Source organism: Rattus rattus, chromosome 8, assembly GCF_011064425.1.
Source record: "Rattus rattus isolate New Zealand chromosome 8, Rrattus_CSIRO_v1, whole genome shotgun sequence".
NCBI classification, from domain to species: domain Eukaryota; kingdom Metazoa; phylum Chordata; class Mammalia; order Rodentia; family Muridae; genus Rattus; species Rattus rattus.
The window spans coordinates 87127019-87153023 of record NC_046161.1 but is presented as its reverse complement, the minus strand read 5'-3'; the positions used below and the strand labels follow the sequence as shown (position 1 = coordinate 87153023).

Genomic DNA, 26005 nt, shown 5'->3' with positions numbered 1-26005 from the left:
AAACTACCTTTTAACATTTAATCTTGGCAGAGTTTTCTGAGTTGTATTGGTCATTTCAAGAAGCAACTTTTAGCTTTGTTAACTTCATCTGTTATTTGTAACTTCTTTGTGACTCCATTTCTGTCCTAAGCGTATTTCTCCCTCTGCATGTGTGTTGTGTGTGCATGCATTTACATGTGTGCACACATATGTGTACATGTGTAGAGACCAGAAATCAATGATAAGCATCCTCCTCACTTATTCTCCACCTGTTTCCTTGAGTCTCTAACTGAACCTGGAACTCACTGATTCACTGGGCTTGCAGCCAGCTCTATGGTCCTGCATGACTCAGTTTCCCCAGGCACCCCAGTTAGAAGTATTGCATTTCCAGTACTGGGATTATAGAGCTGCTGCACATGGCTTTTTTGTGGGTGCTGGGGATCCCAACTCAGGTCCTAAAGCTTGGGTGGCAGCTACTTTAATGGAAGTCCCCCCTGCAGTCCTTCTCCCGACCTTTCAGGGTTTTTGTTTGCAACTCATAGAGAGATCTGCCCATCTCCATCAAAAGTGAGCACCACCATGCCTGGCTCTCTCTCCTTTTAAAAGTTTATTGGTTTTTTTTTGTGTGTGTATGTGTGTCATTTATGAAATTATAAAATTTAAAGTGTTTTGATTTTCAAATTTTTATGCTATGATTTTTCAAGTTAATTATTTAACAGCATATTTCTTGATTTCCAGCAAAAAGGTTTTATTATTATTTGTTTACCTTTTTGTCACTGATCTTTAGTTATACACTATTACTGGAGAAAGGCATCCGCACGACATAGTTCTTTAAAGTGTGCTTCATGGTACCTTAGGTGGAAAAGCTTAAAAAATTATTCTATATATAGGCTGATAAAATTAGTCAGTGGATACAGATGCCTACTGCAACTCCCTGTGCTTATAACCAAGAATAAACTGAAGTTCTGTCTAAATAAAGTGATTTTATAACCAAAGTTGGAGCGTTTGTGGGACTGGGAGGAGTAGCCTCACCACCTGTCTGCTTTAAACAACTGCGTGGAAAGCAGCACCAGTGCCGTGAATTATTAACCACGGTCCCCTCAGCAGTTGCTTGTGTCAGAGCTGTCAATGGAACGGATAGCTTGGATTACTGTTCTCGGTTTTTCCTGCAGTGTGACACAGCAGACACTGTGGCCATGAAGCTCGAGCCCACACAAACAAGCTGTCCACAGTAACTCGTCAGTAAGAAGTTTCTGCTGAGAGGCAAAAAGGCTGTGCTCATCCCCATGTCCCTACAGGTGACAGGAATGCTTGACAGGATTCCATTAGCTGGCCTGTCTCCGGGTGTCACTGCCCAGAGAAACCACCACCCGGCTGGTGCTGGATCCTCTAACCAGTTCTCTCCTTCAGCTGGTGCTGTCCCAGTACTGACGGGCATCTCTGGAGGAGAGTTTGAACAATGTCTGACCCTCCAGCCGACTTCGGTTAGTTGCTCTAACGCCTGACCAGCTGCTAGTTCAGCTTACCATATTAGTTTGCTGCCGCCTGTTTATCAGCTCAAGAACTAGGAATTGCCATTTTCAACCAAAAGCAGACTTTCCCTTAGTTCTAAAACTTCATCCCTATCGTAGGACACATTGTGACTCGTGCCTTTGTTTATCTTTGTTTATCTTTGTTCCTCTGACCATCTTTAGATGGAGACAAGGCACCTTTCACATCCCCTAGCTAGCAATCTCGCAGGAGGCAGGGAGACTGCCACATCCACTGCGGGTCTAGCTGCCTCTTGAGCAGTTCTTCTCAGTTGATACAGAGCGGGTAAAATGGGTACACACAGCAAAGAGTACCCGGAGCTCACAGCTGAATGTTCGGATTACCTTACTGTTTAGTCTAACGAATGCAAGCCTAACTGTTAGTCCTTAGTCCTAAATGCTTTAAGTGGGAAGGCGGCTCCTTCCTAGGGCAGCGGGAGCCTCTTTTGGCAACATTGTGAACATTGGGTTTGAAATTATGACGCTTAGAAGATTGCACTGTCTCTGCAGAGAACTGTACTCTGGGGAACTCCCTGTATCTCCCTGAGCTTGTAGTTCAGAGACAAAATGAAGGAATCTGGACTGGATGCCAGAGGGACACCTTTCTGTTCTTGCAGACAGAGATTACAGCCCACGGACATTACTGCCCCAGTTTTATCCCTGGAATTCTTAGAGCGCCAACTCGATGACGACACCAAGACAACCTTACGTGCAAATACCATCTCTGACACCACGGAGTGGTGCCACAGCTGTATTTTCTGGGAGAACAAGTTTACCTGGTGGCCTTGGGATCATTTAAAACATTTTATTAAGCATTGACTTAAAAAATGCAAGAGAAAGGAGAATGTGACACCTCAGAGCAAATGCTTGAAGGTGACCAAATATTATAAATATTGCACTTTATAAAATTCTCTTTTATATCTTCTTACAACTCGACTCTAGAATATCCTCCTACAGACGTATGTATGTACAAGTTTCCAGCGGCCGGTGCTAGCTGTTGTTTCCCATCAGGCAGTGGGTGGAAGGGCTCTCAGATGCCTGACCTCAGGCGCAGGCGCAGGTCTTCCACCAGCAAAACAGGGGCCGGGTTCGCACATCCGTCACTGGAGGAGTAACGCGGCTCCTTCTCTCAGAACGCTCAGTATTAAATAGCACGGGTTTCGTTTTGCTTTTTTCTAAGTGGACAGAACAGATCGTTCAGCGGTGATGAGCGAGTTCAGGTTATGTGACAGAGCACAGGCTAACACTGCTTGTTCTTCAGGGCGTTCATGGGCTTCTGATTCTTATTCTTGAACATCTTGACAAAGCTGTTTGGCATGATCTTGCCACGCCCATCTTCACCGACTTGTCCCATGATAATGTAATTGAGACCTTAAAAAAAAGAGAATGTAACGATAACTGGCTTTTTTTTCTTCTTCTTCATGTTCATAGTTAATGGCTTCCTTCTCTATCAGAAGTGGACTGTGTTTTAGCCCTGATTTCACCCCCCACAACAGCCGCTGCCTGGAAAGGTTCATGACTTGCTTGGGGGACGCCTTCTCCTTCCCCACTCTGCTTCCGGGCTTTCCTGGAAGAAAGACTACAGCTCCGTCCTTACCTCGTCTGAGAAGGGGGCACTGTCTGCAGACCACAGTGAGCTTGACGCTCATGTTCTTGCCAGCCTGCTGAATGGCCAGGTTGCCCTCCCGGTATATGCTGATGATCGAGACTGTGGCATGCAGACTCCCGCCTCGAGTGGCCGTCGTGATGACTGTGCCAGCTAACACTGTGGAGAAAAGCCCACAGTGAAGGCAGATCCAGGCAGAGCTGAAATGACTTCAATTCTTTTAAGTTTCAGAAATGAAAATTCGCGTGTTAAAGAGTTCTCAAAATTTCCATCACTAAGATGAAGGTTTAAAAAAAAAAGATCACGGAGCTACAACGTTGCGTTTGAGTGTTACTTCCCAGAAGAGAAATCTAGCTGTTTTCCCAACTGCAATCTGCGGCTGAGATGGAGACCCTCTTAAAACGTTCTCTCTAACATGTGGATAGATTGCCACTTAAGGGATTGAGTTATGAGCTGTGCTCTTAAGCACTTAGCAACCCTGTTTATCTCATTTAAAAAAATGAAAGTAGAGAACTGAGTTAGAACTTAAAATGAAGTATGAGCTGTGTACTTCGTGTAAACGAAGTATGTGCTTGCTTGTACTGGCGCTCTCTAAAACGACCAAAACCTTACCCCCGGGGAGTGTTTCCTTCCACTTCTGAGAACTCTCCGTCCCTTGGTGATATTGGTCACTGTGCCATCTAAGTGAGCCACAGACAAGAGGCTAAATCTAGTTTTAGACACAAGTAACATAACCCCTCAGGACAGCGTGAGCCCCCAGCACTTATGTAATACACCAAGCTCCTAAAATCAGAATTCCCAGCACACCTTCCTTTGATTCCTGGAAATGTGGGTCCACTGAAAAAACGTCAGACTGTAACTGAGGGAAATCAGGGTGCTCCCAAAGCATGGGAAGGCAGTTCCTTCCACAGAAGACGAACCCAGGTGTGGTTGCAAATTCGCCTGCATTATTTGTTTCCATGTTTATGCAGTCATTAGAACTCAGCACGAAAACTGCACAAAATCCATCCCTTCCTTACAAGACAGTCCCGGGGTTGCAAACAATTACCACACAAAGGCATGGAAAGCAGCTGGAACTTGGAGATGGGAGTGGAGGTGAGGAGGGCTTGTGTTTGATAACCCATTGGGCTGTAGCAACTTTCTTTTCCTGATAAGATTAAATTCTGCATCTTTTGTTCTCAAGTGGTTTTTGACGGTGTGAGTTTTTAATTGAAAAAAAAAAATCCCTTAGAAACCCCAAGGTTTCCTTCCTCAGGTTCTGGTCTACAAGAGCTTCAGTTGGGCATCAGATTTTCATGTTTTACCTTAGCAATTTGAAAGGACACGACTGGGAAGATACTGCATTCCGTTTGGGAGAAGCCAGGTTTTGAATGTGAGCCCAACTACTGAACGTGCATAGCTGGGTCCCAGACGCTCTGGTGTGTGCAAAACAGAACAAAAACCCAGAAGACGAAAAGACTATACAGGCTTTCTCACGGAGGCCACCAGAATACACCAAGTAGCAGTGTCATGTACCAAGAGTCAACTTTTAAACTGATATATGGAAGGGGGGAGCTTAACACTATTCGTCAAGCTCATTTTTCTCATTGTGAAGCCTAACAGTTCAAAGAGCCCAGGTGGACACACTCTGGTGGACAGGACCGTGCACCCGTGGGTGAATCAACTGTGTTACTGAACCACCACCATTCAAGTCATGGGAGCGCCTCCGAGATTAAGCACATAGTCTCATGTTTCTCATTAGACAGAAAAGGCTGGTTTCTGTTTCTTACCAAAGTTGCTTGAACAATAATTGCTCTCCAGAGTCCCCATCCGTCTACACTTTTGCTGACACAGGGCCACAGTGGGTTTTAAACCTAATTCAAAGAAGAAATTCAAAGAAGGGAGTCAGGAGATTCAGGAAAATGGATTCGAATATAGTTAATTGGTGCTTATGTCAGAATCTAGCCAGTTGAAATCACCATTTGTTCCCCTGAGCCACCAAGCTACCACTGTAACGAAGTAATTATGAACCACGTGAGAGAAATTCTTCATGCTACCAACTCCTGATCTTCCTCACAGAACTCGATCCTCTCTACTGAATTTTAAACCTGAGATCAAAGGTATCCAGATTTAGTCTTGTTTGCCTCTCCTTTTAGGGCAGTGGTTCTCAACCTTTTTAATGCTGTGACCCTTTGATACAATTCCTCATGTTGGGGTGAACGCCAAATGTAAAATTATTTTTCTTGCTACTTCACTACTGTAATTTTGCTACTGTATGGAGTTGTAAATATCTGATGGTTCTGGTGGTCTTTGGTGACCCGTGGGAAAGGTTGAGAACCACCACTGTGTGTGTGTGTGTGTGTATGTGTGTGTGTGTGTGTGTGTGTGTGTGTATGCTTCACACTATAACAGAATTGACCTGAGTGCCTACCTCAGGGGGAAAAAAGACAAAAAAGCTGGCCAGCAAATCTGAAGTGACAGAGAACAGGCTGATTCCTCACAAGAGGAATCCTATGGTGTTCTCATGAGGGTAAGAGGAGCTTGGTGTGCTTAAAACTATACAGCTCTCTAGTTCTCAACAGAGCAGGGATTTAGGAATGCTACTTGTGTGTAAAGTGTTAGGTTTGACTTGAGGAGTCACGAAGCTATTTATTTTGAACCCAGCATTGGCAGTAAGGATCTCAAGAAGTAAATAGTTATCGGTTCCATCCATCAAGAGACACAAGTTATAAGCATAATTAGACCCAACCACAGTTGTTCTCAATGGGTGGGAACTTTGTTCTGTAGGTATCATATGATGAGCAGAGGAAATATTCAAGCTGTCCTGACCTCAGAGGCACCGATGGCTTCTAATTCACAGCTTCAACTGCGTGTCTGTGCTCGCTGGCCTTTGTCAACCTGACACAAACTGAACCGTATCTTGGAAGAGGTGATCTTAGCTGAGAAAATGACTGCATAAGGTTGACATGCAGGCTAGTCTGTAGGACATCTTCTTGATGGATGATCACGCACTGTGGGCGGTGCCATCCCCAGGCTCACGGTCCTGGGCTGTGTAAGAAAGCTTCGAGGAGCAAGCAAGTAAGCAGTGTCCCTCCATGGCCTGCATAGCTCCTGCCCTGACTTTCCTGGATGATTGGACTACATTAGAAAAAGTAAATTCTCTCCTCCCCAAGTAGCCTTTTGGTGATGGCATTTTATTACAGCAACACAAACACTAGCAAAGAGTCCATTGCAGCTCAGATGGGGTCCTGTAACTGAATGTGAGGTGTCACAAAAGCTTGGCAATGCTAAAAGGTTTCTGAATGCACAGTGGCTAAAAAAACTAATTCAGTTTCAAACACATACGGTGTCTGTATCTGAGGTGTGGGTGACAGTGTTTGCCTGTACTGCACTATGAACTGCAGGCCTAGATCTGAGCGCAGCGTGTCACACAGCACACGCTGTCAGGCCCTCACACCAGCCAACACTGCCCGAAACACCTCTGCTCAGATTTCAGATGTCTGCACATGTCGGCTGTTGAGTTATTTTTTTGTTGTTGTTGTTGTTTTGTTTGTTTTTTTTTTTTTTTACCGTAGCTGCAAAGTTCCCTGCCCTGAAACACAGAAATTAGTTTTCTCCAAGGGAGTCTCACAGGGAGAAACAAACCCACTCTTAAGGGTGGGTCCCATGCCAGCAGTACAAGACCAACACAAAAGGAACCCAATGGCAACTTGCAGGTTTTTTGTTTCCTAATGTCAAGGCGGGGTATTGTTTTTAAACCTTGCAGATCCTTTGTGTATTTCCTCTGGCTTTGTTTTAATGGTTTTGTTTTTAAGAGATTCCCGTGTGTGTGTGTGTGTGTGTGTGTGTGTGTGTGTGTGTGTGTGTGTGTGTGTGTATGAATGTGTGTGTCTCTGTGTCTGTATGTGTTTCTTGTGCTTTTTCTCCGGCTCTTTTTCTTAAACATAGTTTTTAAAAAAGAATTCAGAAACATTTTAGAATGATGAAGCTATATCATATGTACTGGGCAGTCCTCTTTCGGATGTCACGTGCTGTCACGAGCTAGAGACAGCCAGGAAAAGAGACTCTCGAGAAAATGCCTTCATCCGACTGACTAGAGGCACCTGTGGAGGTATATGGTTTTAAGTGTATGATTGGTACATATATGTCTATGTACCACATGCGTGCCTGGTGCCTAGAGAGGCTGGAAGAAGGTGTTGGATCCCCTGGAACTGGAGTTACAAATGGTTGTAAGGCCAATTCTGTATGCTGGGAATCTAACCTAGGTCCTCTGGAAGAGTAGCCAATCCTCTTCCACTCTGTCTGGGCCCCTGAGCCATTTCTCCAGCCCTAGCATTTTTCTCGATTATTAAATGATAATAATAGGGTCTAGGCCACTGTGGGTGGTGCTGGGCAGGTGGTCTTGGGTTGTATAAAAAAGCAACCTGAATGAGTCATGGAAAGCAAGCCAGTGAGCAAAGCCCTTCTGCCTCAGTTGCTGCCCCCAACTTTCTACCTTGAGCTCTTACCCTGACTTCCCTTAAGGGATGGACTGCTACCGGAAATATAAGATGAAATAAACCTTTCTACTTCCAAATTGCTTCTAGTCAGTGTTTTTTCACAGCAGTGAGGTCGTTTCCAGACGGACTGTGGAAAACCAGCTCCTTTTCAGCCTTGGATTATTTATCTGGGAGTGGGCCAGTGCCCTACATTGATGCTTCTTGCCTTCCAGTGTATCTCTGCCCTCTGGTCTTTAAGTCAGAGGCTACACCACTCCACGTAGCTCATCTGTGGTCTTTATCAATTTCTGCACTCACAAACAGCCCTTGGCTCAGCCTTTCTCCTATGCAGTCTCGCACCATCTTCAAGGGTCCACCATCTTCGTGGATGATCCAGTTTCATCCACATTAGGGACTATGCTCTGTTGCATCTGCCAATCAGATCCAGGCTTAGATGTCCTCATGCAGAACCACGTGTTGCCCATCTTTTACACGGCAAATTTAGACACCCTAATATCCAAGTGTCTTAGGGTGTCCATTGCTGAGAAGAGACACCACGACCAAGGCAGCTCTTATAAAAGAAAACATTTAATCGGGGCTGGCTTACAGTTTCAGGGGTTCAGTCCATTATTATCATGGTGGGAAACATGGCGGCTTGCAAGCATGAGGAACTGAGAATTTTACATCTTTATCCACAGGCAGCAGAAGAGGACTCTGAGACACACAGGGTGGAGCTTGAGCATAGGAGACCTCAAAGCCCGCCCACACATTAACACACTTCCTCCAACAAGGCCACACCTACTCCAACAAGGCCACACCTACTCCAACAAGGCCACACCTACTCCAACAAGGCCACACCTACTCCAACAAGGTCACGCCTCCTAATAGTGCCACTCCCACTGACCCTCAAGGCATCCTCCACCTTCACACTCTCTTCCTTTGCTTCTCTTAGGGAGGAGGCTACCTCTCTGGTCCAAGCCTTTTGGGTATGGAGTGTGCAGTTTATAGCCTTTGTGACAGACCTTCCCTCTGTTCCTTCTGTCCCCTGCATTGGTCTTTGTCACTGCACCACACCTGTGGTAATGTGTTCACCTCCCAATGCCCTTCTCTTTCCTTTCAGGAATGTGTGCCATGCATTTCTAGAACTTTCTGTTTCTTCACTTTACTGTACACATTCCCATCACAACCTGGCTTCTGACTACATTGCACCACTTATAAAACGTATAAATGCAAACATTTCAGTCTCATCGACAGGAGGCTCACTGACCACCTCTTCTGAAGGCATTTTCTTCTAGGATTTCTGCTGTGGATGTCTTCCTCTCTCCTCTCTCTTTCTCACCCTTCACCAACATTAGATTTCCTCAGAGTTTTGTTCCAGCATCTTTCCTCCTTGTACCTTCAGCCTCTCCCAAGGTAGATAAATCCCCCTTTTTAAAAAAATTATTTTTTATGTGTATGAATATTGTTGTCCACATGTAGGTATGCCCCATGCCTATCTGGGACCCTTGGAGGTCAGAAGAGGGCACTGAATTCCCTGGAACTGGAGGTCTGGGTGGTTGTGAGCCACCCTGTGGGTTCTGGGAATCAAGTTGTGCAAGCCAGGGACCTGGGAGATACTGTCCGGTTAACCACCTGGGTCTGTCACTGTCCTCTTCTCATCTCTGGACTATGTGTTTATGTCACAGCATAGTTCAGCCAAATAACCAAAGAGCACGGTCATCGTCTTGGTCCTTATAATCATTCATTTCACAGGGACCGGGTTGATCTTTGCAACCAACAAATCTCATTTGGATTTTTACTTAAAACCCTTGACAGCTTCACCCTGTAAGCTTTGTTCTAAAAAGTCAAAAACCATTCAGGGCATACGGGGAAGCTTGAAGACGAAGCTACAGAAGCTAAAGGGGATACCAGTTGAAGGCTTTTATGTGCTGTGTACAGAAGTTTGGCCTTTCAGACACAGCAACCACCAGTCACATTAGTTTCCGCATGACTAGCTATATTCCAAGCACTCACCAGGGCTGCCATATTGGATCACACGCCTACAGATGATGAACTTAATGGAACAATGACATGGCCTATGCTGGCTTGGGAGATGCAAGTGGTGAGGTAAGATAAAGGGAGGCAGAGATGACTATGAGAATGTCTATTGATGTCGGGGATGAGCTTGGACAAACAGGAGAAAACATGCTTGAAGCACAAGAGTGTGACGGAAGATAGCTGAGTATGAATTGGCTCTGTTTAAGTGGCAGGAAATGTTTGGGAGTTAGTGGCAATCCACACTTACAGTTCTGCAGAAAGTACAAATTGGAGATAAAACCAGAAAGCCACCAGCACCAAGGATCTGTCCAGATAGTTCACTATAAGAACGTCTGGTCCACTGTGCTGGGCTGGGGACACCTGACAGTATCACAAGACAGTGCATAGCCAGGCCACCAGGGGGCGTGCTGTGAGGCCCAGAACTTGCAGGCATGTCTCCTGCCGGAGGGGGGGGGGGAAACAGCAGGCAACCAAAGGTATGCCATTAGCTGCCCCTTTATCCTCTCCCTGACTTGGGATTTCTGAGACCTGGATTGCCAGAGGGTGGGGCAGGTAGGACATAGAGACTAATGCCAAACCCCAGTGCCATCACCGACTCTTAGATCAGGACCCACGACCATCTCCAGCTTCTGTAACTAGTGAAGTTTTTTTCTTGATTTATTCCATTTAAATATACATGTACACACACACACACACACACACACACACACACACACACTATGACATTTTTCTGAGATACAAAAAACCAAAATCTTAATCCTGGCAGTTGTTAAAAACTGGCAGGTATCAAGGCCCTAGAACATTACCCTAAAATACTATTTTAAGTAATAAAAGGAAAACTATAAGGAGATGGAAAGGAGACAGGTCTTGAAATCACAGTTAAACAGCAGGAAAGCTCTAGAGTCCAACAGCATTGTGCCATGACCACATGCTTACTGTATTACATATAGTTAAAACAGCTCGTTTATTTTATATTATTTTTTATTGTGGAGAGGTGTGTGTGCGGAGGTCAGAGGACAACTCTGTGGAATCAGCTCTCCCACCTGTATGAGGATCCCAGGGATCAAGCTCCGGTTGCCACCCTTGCATAGAAGCAGTTTTTCCTGCAGACCCTCCCCAGCCCTGTATTATATATTCTAAGAACTAGAAGAGGTGAACTGAAAACTTCCTAATACAGAGACAAACGCTAATTACTCTGGTTTGACTACTGCACATTGTATGCACGGATCAAACACTGTACACCCCAAATATGTGCCAATTATTACATTAAACTAAAAAAAAAGGGGGGGGGAAGACTTTTGCCATGTACCAGTAAAGGAGCATTTGTTTGTAAAGATAGTGTTTATATTGCAATCACTTTCCTTGTAATTCTTAGGCGGCCATTGCTTTCTCCCATGGCTAATCCAGACCACTGTCTGGTGAGCATCCTTACCTTCCTTTTATCCATGAAATCTCACTATCATCTCACACAGGTTCTCACCTACTTACTTTTCTGTTTTGGGTATCTTCATATTTTGTCTTCTTTCTAGAATTCAAAAGTATTTGTGCCAACTTCCAAACACAAGAACTTACCTGTAGTTACGGGGAATGTGGTGGTGATGGGCGTGGCTGTGGTTGTGGGAAATTTTTTCGGCCTGAATTTGTAGTGACCAATAAATCCATCCGCTGTTAAACTTAAGTCTGATAAAAACTGAATGAGGAGTTCATTTTTCTCAGACACGATTGGTCTAGGAGAGAAACACATTCAAAGATTAAGTGGCACCTCTCTAAAAAATGTCCGATCTTTTAGTTTTCAATTAGATTTTGAGAATTGATTAACAACTCTTGAAAAACAAAACTTCAAGACACTTGGAAAAAATGAAGGTCCTAACACCCCACCTTCACAAGGACCCTATCATCATCCTCTTTTTATGAACCTAGAATTCAGTGATTTTCCTGAGGTCCTGCGGTCAGCATGTGGGAATCAGGATTTGAACCTGGGGCCCACAGACAGTGGAAGACATGGGGACCAGTGTGAACGCTGATGTTGTAGCTATTTCCCACGAGCCCCCGAAGCTTTGCCTGACCTGTGACTCTGAACTAGGCCTGTGATTGACACCAGCTGCTGGCAATGGAGAATCTGAGGGACGGATCTGATGACACAGGGGGGCTCGAGGTGTCCGAGTTTTGCTTTTTAGTGGGAAGTCTAATGTCTGCCTGCAGTGGCAGGATTCCAGTTATAATCCCCCAAGGGGAAATGCTGATGAAGAGAGAGCAGGTGACTACTGATCGGTAGTCATAACACCATTAAGAGCTCGAACCTTAGGAGCCTGATGGCTGGTTGGAACTACAGGGTTAGAGGTGAAGCTAAGGCTCAAAGGCCCTCTGAATTTTAGGGGATTATAGGAGGTGTCAATTTCTGCTGCTATTTCTTTCTTTTTTTTTTTTTTTTTTTTTCATTTTTCTTTTTTTCCGGAGCTGGAGACCGAACCCAGGGCCTTGCGCTTCCTAGGCAAGCGCTCTACCACTGAGCTAAATCCCCAACCCCTCTGCTGCTATTTCTTAAGCAATGGAGAGAATGCTGTTTGGCTAATTTTATTCAACAACTGATTCATAAGTAGAAAAAGATTAAGCAAGTTATTTGGTTAGATTAGTGATGTGAGGAGACTCCTTTTCCGGTGTATCCCTCTAGTCAGAGCACTTGGGCTTCTCGAAGGCCCCAGATGAGCAGCTCACTTCTGTGCTACCTGCAGGGAGCAGGCAGAGCCTTGTAAGACCAGGCCAGCTGGGAGAACTGTGGACCCAAGTGAGGGACCAATGGAAGCGGGGTGGGGGGTGGGGGAGGAGTGTCTCGACCTATATCCATCTTTCCTTCCCCAAGCAACAAGGATCATGTCAATGATTCCTCAGAGATTCAAGCCTTTAACAGACGTGCTTCCACTTGCTTATGAAGAGTATGAAATAAGAATTTAAAACTTCCCTATACACAACTCTTACCTACAATTACCAACAAAACATGCTAACCTTGTTTAAATGAGAACACTGCAACAAGTACTTCCTGTAGGCAGACGTGGTGTCTACGCCCTGACTTTTCAATAAATTAACTGGGCAACATTATGTCAGAAATTTGATTTTATTGTTTTCCCAAGGAATAGTAACAAAAGTAGATTTTTATTGTGGTACTTTGCTGAAATACAACAGAACCCCAGTGCACTGGGGTGGTCTGGTTGGTTGGTATTGTTGTTCTTCCTATGGGGTAGCAAACCCCCTCTGCTCCTTCAGTCCTTTCTCTAACTACTCCGTTGGTATCCCCGAGCTCAGTCTGATGGTTGGCTGTGAGCATCCTCATCTGTATCAGTAAGGATCTGGCAGAGCCTCTCAGGGAACAGCCATATCAGGCTCCTGTCAGCAAGCACTTCATGGCATCAGTGATAGTGACTGGGTTTGGGGGCTGCATTTCACCTCTCCCCCTTTTTCTTATTGAGTTGTCTTCCTGAGTGTCTTTAGTGTATTGTGGGATCTAGGACTTCGTCAAATAAAGGTTGTGAATACATATCTCTAGTGTGTAAAGTATACAAAAATTCTGTTTTCAGTTTTCTCTTTACGTTTTCATTCTGTCATTGATCCTTGTGTGAACATACAAGTTCGTTTTGCTAGATGAACAAGTGGACTCTGCCCCACTTTCGATGGCGTCTTCCTTTCCCCACTGGTCCAAAGGTCTCAGTGGAGTTCACTATCTGCAAACACAGAGGATAAACTCCTGGACTTACTTGTGGCTCTGCCTACCCATCTTCCTGTTAAAATCAGTCTTAATTCTCAGCTCCCTGAAACAGTCTCATAGGCGTGGCAGGCAAGACCCCCTTCTCTGTGCTTTCCTCTAGGACTCAGTGTTGTCTCCACCACCCACAGCCTTGCCTGCCCATCCACAGTTTAGGATACAGCTGACAGATCTGAGGAAAACCCAGTTTCACTACTGTCCAACGAGGAGTCTTTCTGGTCACGAGCAGTTCCAGGTAGTTAAGTGTTTTAAAATATCTCCTAGTCGGGTTTTATACTTTTCCACATTAAAGCCTAGCACATTTATGTTTTGAAATAATGGTCTGCAAGATGGCGCGGCAGGTAAAGGAACTTAGTACTAAGACTGATGACCAGAGTTGGAACCCCAGATCCCACGTGGTAGGAGGAAAGGACCTATCCACCCTTGCAAGATGTCCTATCATATCCATAGATATGCTATATGGCATGTATGCCCACACACATGCCAAACAGAAAACCAAATAGATAAATAAATAAATAAATAAATAAATAAATAAATAAATGTAATTTAATTAAATGTAATTTAAATTAAAGCAATAAAATAAGCTGTTGAACATTTCTTGTTTTCCCTAGGAGGATCTCTGTGGTGTTAAAATGCCTCTCCCTTGTGCTAATCAGAACTCTGGAGAAAACCATATTGACTTGAGTTGGGAGCTCACCTAGATTGGCAACTGCCCCTTGACCCTGATGATGGGACGTAGGTGTTTTGCCCCTCACCTAGAGAGGGTCATGCCAAGCAAGGGCAGCTACAAATTGGGGTAAGGGCCGGGCATGAGGTGGGGATATTTTAGGAACCAGCACTTGGCAGTATGTATGCATACAGTCAAATGTTCCAGACAAGATGTGAAATGCTTTGTTTGCTGTCCCAGAATGCACTTTGCTAAAGGGGAACTTGAGATGTGTGAGCTCCCTGATTCTCCTGTCTGGGGCTCTTTACTGACTTTCCCTGCTTCCCCATTTGAGGGCTTATAAGGAACTGTAATACTATAAACTCTCTGGCCTGGGTCATCGGCCCCTGCTGCCCTCCTGACCTCAGGGTTTAACTCTTTCCTTTCCTTATGGTTTTCTTTTTTGCTCCCAGTCCTCCCCCTTGAGACACTGTCCAGAACCCTGATAAAGCTGGTCTGGGTCAGACTTGTTTCCCTCTTTCGAAGAAAAAAAAAACAAAAACAAAAACAAAAAACCAACCAACCAAATAAACAAACCAAAAAACCCTACTGGTCAAATATCTTGAATGATTTCTATGGTTTTTCTTCTCCCTTTGTCCATTTTGGATGAAGAGAATATATTGTCTCGATTTGCTGGTTGGGCAATGTCTCAAGTGCAAGACCATCAGAGAAAACATCTGGCTTTGTGCCGAGCCTCCATGTTTCCTTGTCTGGAATTTTCAGCCCCTGGCTTGTTCCTTTTTCTCAGAAGATGCTATTCTTCCCAATGCTTGAGGTCCCTTTAGCAGGTCTGTGACACAGCAGAACGTGTGCCCCTGGGGCACCAGCCTTGCCTCTGTTTGTCTATGTGGCTGCCGGACTCAGTGTTTGGGTGACTGTGTTTTGCTGCTGCTAGTGGACAGGTCTCCGCTTTCATGAAATCTAAAGCTTCCTCAGCAAACAGTGTAACAATTTCCAGAAAATATAGGTTGTACTGGCTGGTTTTGTGTCAATTTGACACAAGCTAGAATCATCGGAGAGAAAGGAGTCTCCCTTGAGGAACTGCCTCCGTGAGATCCAGCTCTAAGGCATTTTCTCAATTAGTGATCAGTAGGGGAGGGCCCAGCCCATTGTGGGTGGTGCCATCCCTGGGCTGGTGGTCCTGGGGTCTATAAGAAAGCAAGCTGAGCAAGCCAGATGAAGCAAGCCAGTAAGAAACATCCCTCTATGGCCTCTGCATCAGATTCCTGCCTCCAGTTTCCCTCCCTGCTTGAGTTCCTGTCCTGACTATCTCCAGTGAGGGACTATGATCTGGACCTGCGTAAGTTGAATAAACTCTGGCCTCCCTAACTTACCTTTTGGTCATGGCAATACAAACCTTAACTAAGACATAGGTTTAGAATCATAGAAACATTAGCGATACAAAGAGATACAAAGAGGCACTACTTACACAGGTGGGCTGTCCCCACAGTACTTTCCAATTCTTTTAGCATCGTTGACTTCTCCACCATTAAACACAGCCACGTAGTCATATCTGCAGTAGTTATCGCGCTCAACATCAAACTTCTCAAACTTTAACTCTATGAGCTTTGGGAAAAGTATAGCATTGAAGTGTCAATAACCTGAATGACCCCCAGTGGAAACACCCCTGTAATTGGTGTTGGAGAGCTACTGTATCACACAGAAACTAGCAATCATAGTAACATTTGAAAATTGCTAAGAGCTTAGATTTACTTGTGTCAATGTGCACAAATGCAAAAGTGTAACTGCGCTAAGTGAATGTGCTAATTAGTTCAGTTGTAATATTTCACAGTATGTGCATGATCTAAGCATTGCTGTATACTATAGGTATATACAATTTTTATTCGCCAACTATATCTTGGAAAAGCTGGCAGGAAAAAGAAAAAAGAAAGAGGGAGGATTCTCTCTGAACAGCTGAGGGTGTGATCTGGTGATAAATGGAACTGTATACTAGTCCATTCTCCTCTGGGAAAAAAATGAACAGAAATAAAAAATATTATCCAAGATGTTCCCTTGTATTTTATTTGGGTATGGTGTGTGTGTGTGTGTGTGTGTTTGTGTGTGTGTGTTCATGAGATGGGTAGATTTCTCCTTTTGAGAGGAGATGAAGATTCTTCCTGCACGTAAAGGAGTCTTTGGATGAGAGTTTTGGAGAGGTGGGAACGATTAGAGTTGCTGAAGTGTGAACGCACGTGTGCACACTCCAGGCACAGGCACATGGGGGTGTGGTGTGTGACTAGTTTTTGAAGAGGTTGTATAGAAACACTGATGGGCAAAGTGTGACTACTAAAGGTTTTCTTTTCTTTCTCATTTATTTTTTGCTCTAGAACTAATAGTTTATTATCCTAAATAATTCATGTGAATTGTACATTTTAACTTAGTAAGGAGCTGATCATTCCCGTTACAAGTAGTTTCTCTGAGGAAATTTCCAGTGTGTGAATCCAAGGACATCTCCCTGGGTCATTAACAATGGTGGCAATCAGCTGCCACCCAATCTCACTGGGCAATTGGTATAGCCAGGAGCCCTGTCTGCTAATTCAGGGAAGATTATGGAAATCAATTTCCATTAAATAAAGGGCTTTCATTCCCAAGAGCCCAAGAAGACTCTTGTACATTAACCTGACCAAAAGGCGGCAGGAGCCGTGGTGTTGCAGTTGGACACAGCGGCCATTTTGATTGGACCATCAGTGCCATACATGTGGATGTTTGCCTGCCTTTAAAAAGTCGCATCTGTGATGGGAGAGAACTGCTTTACTCGTGCTAAAAATCGCTTTAAACTATGGGGAGCCACTGACTTTCCACCAGCAACTAATAAAATATTTTTTGTTTGAAATTGGCTGAACTTTCCTGCCCTAAAAATTAGTTACAGCGAAGCTTTTGGGGAGGAGATTAAAAAGCAAGAGGAGAAAGGGGAAGCTGTGAAAAGACCCAGAGGCAGGGCTTTTGGAGAGCATTCCATACGCTTGCACAGAAATTCCTCGGGCTTTCACTCTCTTGCTGTTTTTCTTCTTCGGACAGGATTACAGTGGGTTTTAAATACTCCAGTGCTGGTGAAAAAAATCAACGGAGTGGAAGAAAACCAACCAGAGAAACAAAGCTCAGACTCCAAAGGGTGAAGGGGAGAAGCCACGAGAGAAGACGCACGACTATAATTTGGAACATGATAATATTGACATTATTCAGTTAGTATATTAACAATGTCGCAGACAGACGATCAGCACACTTTCAAGGATTACCTAATGGTTTGAGGTATTTCAAAAATGTTCTTTTAAATATTGCTATAAACTGTAATCTCTTCAACAGACATGTAGCCTTCCGCTATTAAATAAATGGCTGTATTATTAGTCTTCAAGATAAGGCTGAGTTTTGAGATATGGCCACAGGGTGGGTGTATGCGCTTGTATGTGCATGTGTGCTCACGGATGGATGTATGCACTTATACGTGCATGTGTGCCCACCTCAGGGACTTGCCTGGTGTATTTGCCTGAAACATAGTTGATGTTAAAAACAGATGTGTGGCAAGTGCCATGGAGCTGGAGAGATGACTCAGTGGATAAGAGCAGTGACTGCTCTTCCAGAGAACCTGGGTTCACTTCCCAGCAACCACATGGCGGCTCACAACCATCTGTAACTCCAGTTCCCAGGAATCAGGCTTCCACAGGTACCAACCACACACATGCTACACAGTCATAGATGTAGACAAAATGCTTATACACAGAAAATAAAATAAAATAAAAAATAATTTACAAAGCAGTAATGTAATGCCCACCAGAGAGAGGGTTTGGACTAAAGTCAGTAGTGTTTGGCACAAGAATAATTTTACAAGATTCATCTATTCCTGTATCAAATTTGGTCCCACAACTAATATGCGCCGTTCCCAGAAAGGGCAAAAATCTATGTAAACACATATTAATGTATACCAGAAAACTAGTTTTCAGCTGATTGTTTTAGAGCTTTGGTTCCCAACCTGTGGGCTACACTACCCCTTTGGATGTTGTATGTCAGACATTTACATTACAATGGGGGACTGTGGTAAAGGACTGCAGCATCAGGAAGGCTGAGGACCATTGTTTTAGAGTAACAGGTAAGGAACTGGCACATGCTTTGTTTCAAACAAGCCCTGTCCATCATCAGACACAGGGGTTCCTTGAAGGCTCTGTAGCTGGCTTTGCTGGAGTGAGGAGTGCCCCAAACGAGGTGGACCGACTGAGCAGACAATGAGGGACTGACTGAGGGGATGCTGGGATGTGCGTGTGTTTGAGGGCCTCCATCCCCACACTGCTAGGTGTTGATGCGTGTAGCCTCAGGCTCTGTACATCTGCCACAGGCCTACCCAGTCCTCTGCGGGATTTGCTTAGAATTTGTATTTTCAAAATTGTTTTGAAAGTTGTAATTACATAATAGAAAATCAAATCCATGATTTTGCAAGTCAAACAGCATATTTCATATTTAATCATTTCAGGGGAAATGATTTAAGCCCAGGTCTTCGCAAGCTAAGTACATGTGTCCAGCTGGGCTTTCCTTTCATGGAACTGGAGACCAAGAGGCAGGGGCTCACACCTTGGGCAGTTCACACCAGAGGCAGAGGCTCACACCTTGGGCAAGTCACACCAGAGGCAGAGGCTCACACCGTGAGCAGTTCACACCAGAGCAGAGGCTCACACTGTGGGCAGTTCACACTAGAGGCAGGGGCCCCCACCTTGGGCAATTCACACCAGAGCAGAGGCTCACACTGTGGGCAGTTCACACCAGAGGCAGGGGCTCACACTGTGGGCAGTTCACACCAGAGGCAGAGGCTCACACTGTGGGCAGTTCACACTAGAGGCAGGGGCCCCCACCTTGGGCAGTTCACACCAGAGGCAGAGGCTCACACTATGAGCAGTTCACACCAGAGGCAGGGGCTCACACCTTGGGCAGTTCACACCAGAGGCAGGGGCTCACACCTTGGGCAGTTCACACCAGAGGCAGGGGCTCACACCTTGGGCAGTTCACACCAGAGGCAGGGGCTCACACTGTGGGCAGTTCACACATATTCACTTTCATCACATTTTCTGGGGCCTCACCTGGTTCTTCGGAGCTATGATGTGCCACACACAAGTAACTCCTACGGGGTAATCTCGGTCTGGCCAGTTGGGAGTTTTAAAGGAACCGGAAGGTTTTTCAAGGCGTCCTCCACAATACCGGTCCCCTGAAATGATTAAATATGAAAACCACACAAGTTTATATCCTAACATAGGTCAAGTAGTACCTGGAGGTTAGGAATGAGAACATTAGGGGCGTCATAGTCTATCAAGGCTCTTCTGTCTTCTCTTTGAAAAAAATGAGCACACAATCTGCAAATCTAATTTGTTTTTCAGACGGTCCTGTGTAGCATAGGCTAGGCACAAGCACAGTGTGCAGCTGAGTCTGGCTTCGCTCTTCCCGCCTCCAAGTGCCGTGATTACAGGCGTGCTCTCACCAAGCCCAGTTCACTGACTACTTTTTAGTTGCCTGACATGACACACAAGACAAGGAAGAAGCCGACTCAGAGCCACCGCTTGTCTCCTGACCACTGTTTTCCTCTTTGTGTACCAAAAAATTCCCACTCATTCAGAATTGCAGCCAGTGCAATGAATCCATTTCCAAGAATTCTCAAGGTGTTGGTTCATTTATGGGGTTATGTATTAAATCCCCAAGGAAAAATTTAAATTAGCTCTTATAGACAGTTTTTATTACTAATATCTAGTATTATTTCTACCTATCCATCCATCTGTCTGTCCATCTGACCATCCACCCACCCATCCATCCATCTGTAGCCTAGTAACATATATATATATATATATATATATATATATATATATATATACACTTTAGAGATTACTCAGTTCCTAAAAACAATGCATATCTACAAATAAAAAGCAGTAGCCAATGAGGATGTGAGTTTAATTCCCAAAACTTTTTCTAGGTAAAAAGTGCCAGGCATGGTAGCGTGTGTGCCTTGTCTCAGCTCTGGGGAGACGGAGGCACATAAATCCGTAAGGCACACTGGCCAGCCAGTCTAGCAGAGCTGGCAAACCCCAATGCCAGTCTGACAGCCTATCTCAAAAACAAGGGGTAAGCTTCTGAGGAGCAATCCCTGAGGGTGACATCTGCCTTCCACACACATGTGCGCACACGTGACCATGCACACTCACAACTCAGACGACACAAATTCATGTTTATAAACTTCCAGCAATACAGAAAAATATATAAGTAAAATTCACCCCAGTTCCACTACCTAAAGCCCAACACTGTTAACATTTATCGAATTTTAATTTAGATATTAGATGCAAGTACCGGTACGTACTGTGCATATGTTGTTAAGTCAAGGAAGTAGTTTTAGGGATCGATTTTGATATAAAGTTAGAAATTTAATTTCACTTAGAATTAACTCACAGATAACTGAGCTGAGACTAAAGGAACAAGACTTTTTTTTGGGGGGGACATGGAGAAGTCTTAAAACAAATTATGTAACTTTAAGAAACCATACTATAATAATTTTTAAAGTACATATGAAAACATGAACATACATGTAATGAATAGAATAGAACGGCCTCCGTGTGCCCACCACCCACTGTGAGCCCCTGTCATTGGTTATCTGTTTTCTCCCGGGCTTACTCAATCCCCACCACCTGCTTCATGGTTCTATTATTATTTTAATGTCACAGGTTTGGGAAGGTACACTCATCAATCTTAACTTTACATGATCGACAAATGAATGTACCCATGGGACCCACACTCCTGAGATGATATGGAATCCATCGCTCACAAAACACCTGTCATATCACTCTTCTGAAAACTTTCCCCCGTAGTTCTATCGGAGAGCTTTGTATAACTTGGGCCGTGTAAGGGGCCCCTCTGTCTTCTGCTGGTGTCTTTGATGGTTGTGTTTTAGACTGCTGGGTAGTGTTCCACTGTCTGCAAACACAACAATTTGTGTGCCTATTCTTCTGCTGATGCTTCTTTTGGGTTGTGTCCTAGTTAGAAAGTTATTGCTATAATAAAATATCATGACCGGGCAAAGGGTTTCTAGGTATTCTGGACCGTGAGCAGTGCTTGCAATGGCAACGTCTTTGGTGAGGAAGAAGACAGTATTTGTGACAGAACCGTAAAGAAGCTGGAGGAGGTCATTCAGATTCTAGGAGGTAAGTTTCCATGCGCTTCGATGGCATGGGAAACGAACTTGTCTGGGTACCAGGGAGAGCCAGATAAAATTTCCATACGGAAGTGTCCGGAGTCAGCTCTCCAGGTGCAGATCTCTCTCTGCACTGGTGGAGGATACCTGTCTGGGCTTCAATGCACATAGGGGACTCCCTGGCCTCCACACAAAATAATTCCTGCACAAGCTGAAGTCTGAAGGTCTCCACCAGGTCCGGACCCGCTTTGAAGACAAATCAGCCGATGCACTCTGCACATTCGCTCTCAGCAGTGGGGACCCGAGCCAGCCAGTGCTCCCGTTCAGAGGCCGGACCTCCGACAGATTGTGATGCCACGAGGCTGCGGGACTTTGGCTGGGAACCCTGCCTTCAGCCTGATGGATACGAGAGATGCCGAAGGCTGAGCAGAACACCATTTCCTATCGGTTCCGGGCCCTGATTAAGCTACAAGAGATCTTTAGTGTGGCTGCTGGGCCGTGGGTGGGGTTGGGGGTGGGGGTAGTGCAGAACGCCCCGGGACACAGCGTTTCCAGCAGAGGATCCAGGCAGCTTCAGCAGCAGGTTCTTGGAGGAGCGGTTGGCTCTGCATTGGGGAACTCTGGGCCAGTTGATACTAAACTCCTTCCCTTCGGGATTCAAGAGCTGCCTTTGGCCAGGCATGGTAGTGCACACTTTTAATCCCAGAATTTGGGAGGCAGAGGTGGAGGCGGAGGCAGAGGCAGGGGCAGGGGCAGGGGCAGGGGCAGGGGCAGGGGCAGGGGCAGGGGCAGGGGCAGAGCAGAGGCAGAAGCAGAGGCAGAGGCAGAGAGATCTTTCTGAGTTCGAGGTCAGCCTGTTTACATAGTGAATTCCTGGACAGCCTGGACAGCCAGTGCTACACAGTGAGAACCTGTCACACACACACACACACACACACACACACACACACACACACACACACACACACCCAAAGCAACAACAAAAAAGGGTTGTTCTTGCAGCCGCTGGCTCTAAGATCCTGAGAAAACTTTGGGTGTTCACTTCTTATCTGGTTAAGGGTCTGGCAAAGAAACACAATGTTTCCTTTTAGAATGTAGCTAATATAAATTCTGTAAGGTATTTGTTTCCAGAATAAATGGTGTCTCTGTCTTGAAAAACAAACAAAATAACCCCCAAAACATCATGACCAAAAGCAACTGGGGAGGGGGACACTTCAGGACTTTATTTTGCTTGCCTGTTCTGACCACCCTCTATCGTGAAGGGAAGTCAGGGCGGGAACTTAAGGCAGAAGAAGAGCTTTTGGAGGAATACTGCTTACTGGCTTTTTCCCTGTGGTTTGCTTAGCCTGCTTTCTTATACAGCCTAGGACCACTGGCTGGGCAGAACTGAGATAGGCAGACCATTCCGTTCCTGGGCTTAGGGTCTGAGGAGAGCCACGAGCGAGGGAGAAGGTGGCAGAGAGAGGAGGAGATGCCATGGGGCAAGAGCCATAAAATCATGGCCACGAGGGCTGACCAATTGGAGTTAAGAGCAGCCCAGACGGAACATGGCAAACCATATTGTGGGGCTATTGGCAGGGGAACAGATATAATGGTATAGAGGGTAGATACATGTCCAGCTCTGGTATTACGGCTTATTATGATGATAAAAGCTGTGTGTCTTTTATCTGGGAACTGAATGACCAAAGGAAGGGTAGAAACCCCAGGTTGAGAGTAAGTACTTTCTACAACAGATGCATTTTTTCGTTTTCTTATAATATCCAAAGAGTGCATTGCTGGGCCAGATTAGATATAGGTGTTTAACTTCAACACCACCACGACTTCTCCAAACACCAGAGTCTGTTGTCAGTTTAGACTTCTCCAGGAGAACTGGGGTCATCGGCTCCTTCCCATTCTCGGTACCTCACCACGTTACAGATTTTTAGCCAACATAATCGGGAAGTAGTGGCTTCTCACTGTGATCTTTAAAAAAATTTTTTGAGGTTTTATTTTTATCCTACGTGCATAAAATATGTTTATGTGCACCTTCAGTGTTTGAATGAATGTATAATCTGTGCACCGTGTGTGTGCTGTGCTCACAGAGGCCAGAGGAAGGCAGCAGATCTCAAGGAGCTCACCTTGAGACAAGACTAACAGCTCCTCTGGAAGACCAGCCAGTGCTCTTAACTGCTGAGCCATCTCTCAGCCCCTCACCGTCTTAATTTGCATTTCTGCCTTAATTTGCATTTCTCTGATGATTAACGATGCTGGCATTCACAGCAGCCTCTGCGAAATGTCTGAACTAGTGCCTCACACAGTTTGTATTTATTGAAATTCTTCTATTGTTGGATGTGAGTTTTATGTATTCTGGGTATAAACAGATACTTTGTAAATATTTTCTCTAGTGGTGTGGGTTGCCTGTTTGTATCTGTGCTGGCATAATTTAATAGGCGTGTTTTAATTTTAATGAAGTTCACATAGTATATGTATTTTCCAGCTTTTTACTCTCAGTCTGTTTGGTTTTTGTATTTGGGGTAGTTCTTGTTAGTGTCCAGGCCTTGCTTTTGCTCTATCTCGACAGTAACTTTTTCCAGTTTGGGTGTTAGTGCCTCATGCTAGTGTACTTATGGATTTAGGCCTTGGGTTTAGTGTGCCTATTGCTATTTTTTCCAATTTATCCTCCTCTTTTATTATATGGGGTTCTTCCTCCCAGCTTTCTTTAAGTGGGTAATTTTGGTATTCTATTTCAATATTTTGTCTGTTCATCATAGATCTTCTGATTGTAATGGACGTTCAATGTACTTAATTCATCCTAACCTACAACAGAGCTCGTTCTAGACATTTTCATGTGCAGTGTGTTGGGGGCGGGGCCTTGAGTTTGCATTCACCATCCTTTGTTGTCAAGTGTAAGACATTCTGTCTTCCATAATGTTTTAGTCATGAGCACCCCTGAAAAGAAACCAAGAGACAGACATAGCGCTCGTCCATGCTAACCCCTCCGAGTTGGGGAGTGGGCGATCCTTCACTGCCTTCAGCTCAGTCCCACTACCATTGTCTGGGCATCAGACGCCACCTCTAGCATTCCTTATAAAATGGATATGAAAATGCCTCAGGATTTCCACAGCACTTGTGAGTGATCTGCTTTTGCTTTTGTGTTGGCAGGCTGGCTGTCAAGGATGTGGGCATCTCATCTCAGCACTGGAAAGACGCCATGACAGGGCCCTCTGCTCCCTCTGCTTCCCCAACAGGAGGCTAAGCCCAGCCCTTAGTTCTTGTCCTTCACCTGCCTGCCTTCCAGTTATAATGGACTAAGTTTTTTTATATTCTTTTTTAATGTGTCCTGTTTAGTATTTACCACCTTCTTGGCTGTATCAATTCATACACTATTTAAATCTAGGTACAGCTGAGTCGCTTTTCCTTACATAGTTGCTTCGGTGCCATCATCATCGTTTTAGAGATAAAACTCACAGCATGGCTTAGACAGGTTGACACTGTCTCACTAGCTTTTGGTCTCCCTTGTCTTCAGTCTTTTCTGTGCTGGTGTTTCAGACTGGTAACTCCTATTTGTAAGGAACTCTTTTCTGAAACCTGCAGTCTATTTGTGGAGTGAATTATAAGATGTCAAGTTCTGTATTTTCTAGTTCTAAAAACCACCTTGTTCTCTCTTCACATTTTCTGTTTCTTGTTTTTATTTATTCTACATGCGTCCCCTTTAAATCCTGAAACCCTTCCCTCTCCCTCAGTACTGGAAATTGAACCCAGGACTTTGCAAAGGTTAAACAAGCATTCTGCCACTAGGCCACACCTCCATTCCCCTCTCCCCTTTAATAAAGAGTCTGTTGTAAGCCATTCCCGAAACCTGTCGGCCTGTCTGTCTACTCCTTATAGTTCTACATGTCTCCTGTGGGCCTACTTCTCTGCAGAGAAATCACCGGTGCAGAAATATAATAAGCAGCCCAATTGAAAAGTGAAACATTTATCAGTTCATTGCAACCTCTGACTTCCGATGGGCCATTCTCCTGACTGCCTTCTACTCACCGTGGATATTCACTATGAATGGGTTACGTTATACGTTAGATTCTGTTATGTTCCTATGAAAAATGATTTTTCTCCAAGTCGACATTTAGCTACTACACTCTGACTCAGTCTGTCTCCTTGGCAGTGGAGAGACTCTAATCCCTGTTCCGGCCTTTTGTCAACAGGCTTGTCCCGAAATTGTAGTTTTGCCGTCAAGGACATGGGTAGATTTTCTGTGTGTGTTTTGAACCCTATGCTTCTGTAGTGTCTGGCTAGGACTTCTACCCCTGTGCTCTGGTTGTAGTGTCAGCCCTTGATCCTGTCTCTTGACTTCTCAATCTAGTCACGATCATCGACCAGGCAGAAGAGCAGTCCCCTCAGTCAGGAGGCAGGGGATTTAGAAATCCTGCCTGGTGCAGCCAGCCCTCCTCCTGGAGAGCCCCTGTGAACCAACACGAAGACATTGCAAGACAGAGCGTTAGGTAACAAGAGAAAGCTATGAAATAATATGGGATTTCACCTAGGTTTTTACAGAGCTGTGGCATGTGTAAATAAACATGGAGGGAAAGCCATGCCTTTCTGGAGGATGAGGCAAAATTGTGGACGTTTCATCTGTGAAGACACAAGCTTCTCACTGCTACCCCGTCCATTTCTATTGACTTTTATGATAATAATATATAGACTTTAAAAGGGCTGAATTTTAAAAATGATCTCTTGATGACTTGTTGACATTCCTAGGCTCTTTGAGAACTGCTTAGAAGGAGGAACCACATATAAAGTACCAA

The 26005-nt window shown here is 44.8% G+C and overlaps 1 protein-coding gene and 1 pseudogene across 1 annotated transcript in view; one reads left to right on the top strand and one right to left on the bottom strand.

Moving 5' to 3' along the window:
* Positions 1-2298: 2298 nt before the first annotated feature.
* Positions 2299-26005, bottom strand: part of Pcolce2 (procollagen C-endopeptidase enhancer 2) — a 56465-nt gene continuing 32758 nt past the window's right edge. The window contains 6 exon segments of the mRNA XM_032909576.1: positions 2299-2879; positions 3106-3273; positions 4884-4967; positions 11181-11335; positions 15501-15637; positions 19135-19259. Coding sequence (XP_032765467.1) covers positions 2749-2879; positions 3106-3273; positions 4884-4967; positions 11181-11335; positions 15501-15637; positions 19135-19259 — 800 coding nt within the window. The 3' untranslated portion in view covers positions 2299-2748.
* On the top strand, positions 21151-25706 carry LOC116907153 (annotated as a pseudogene).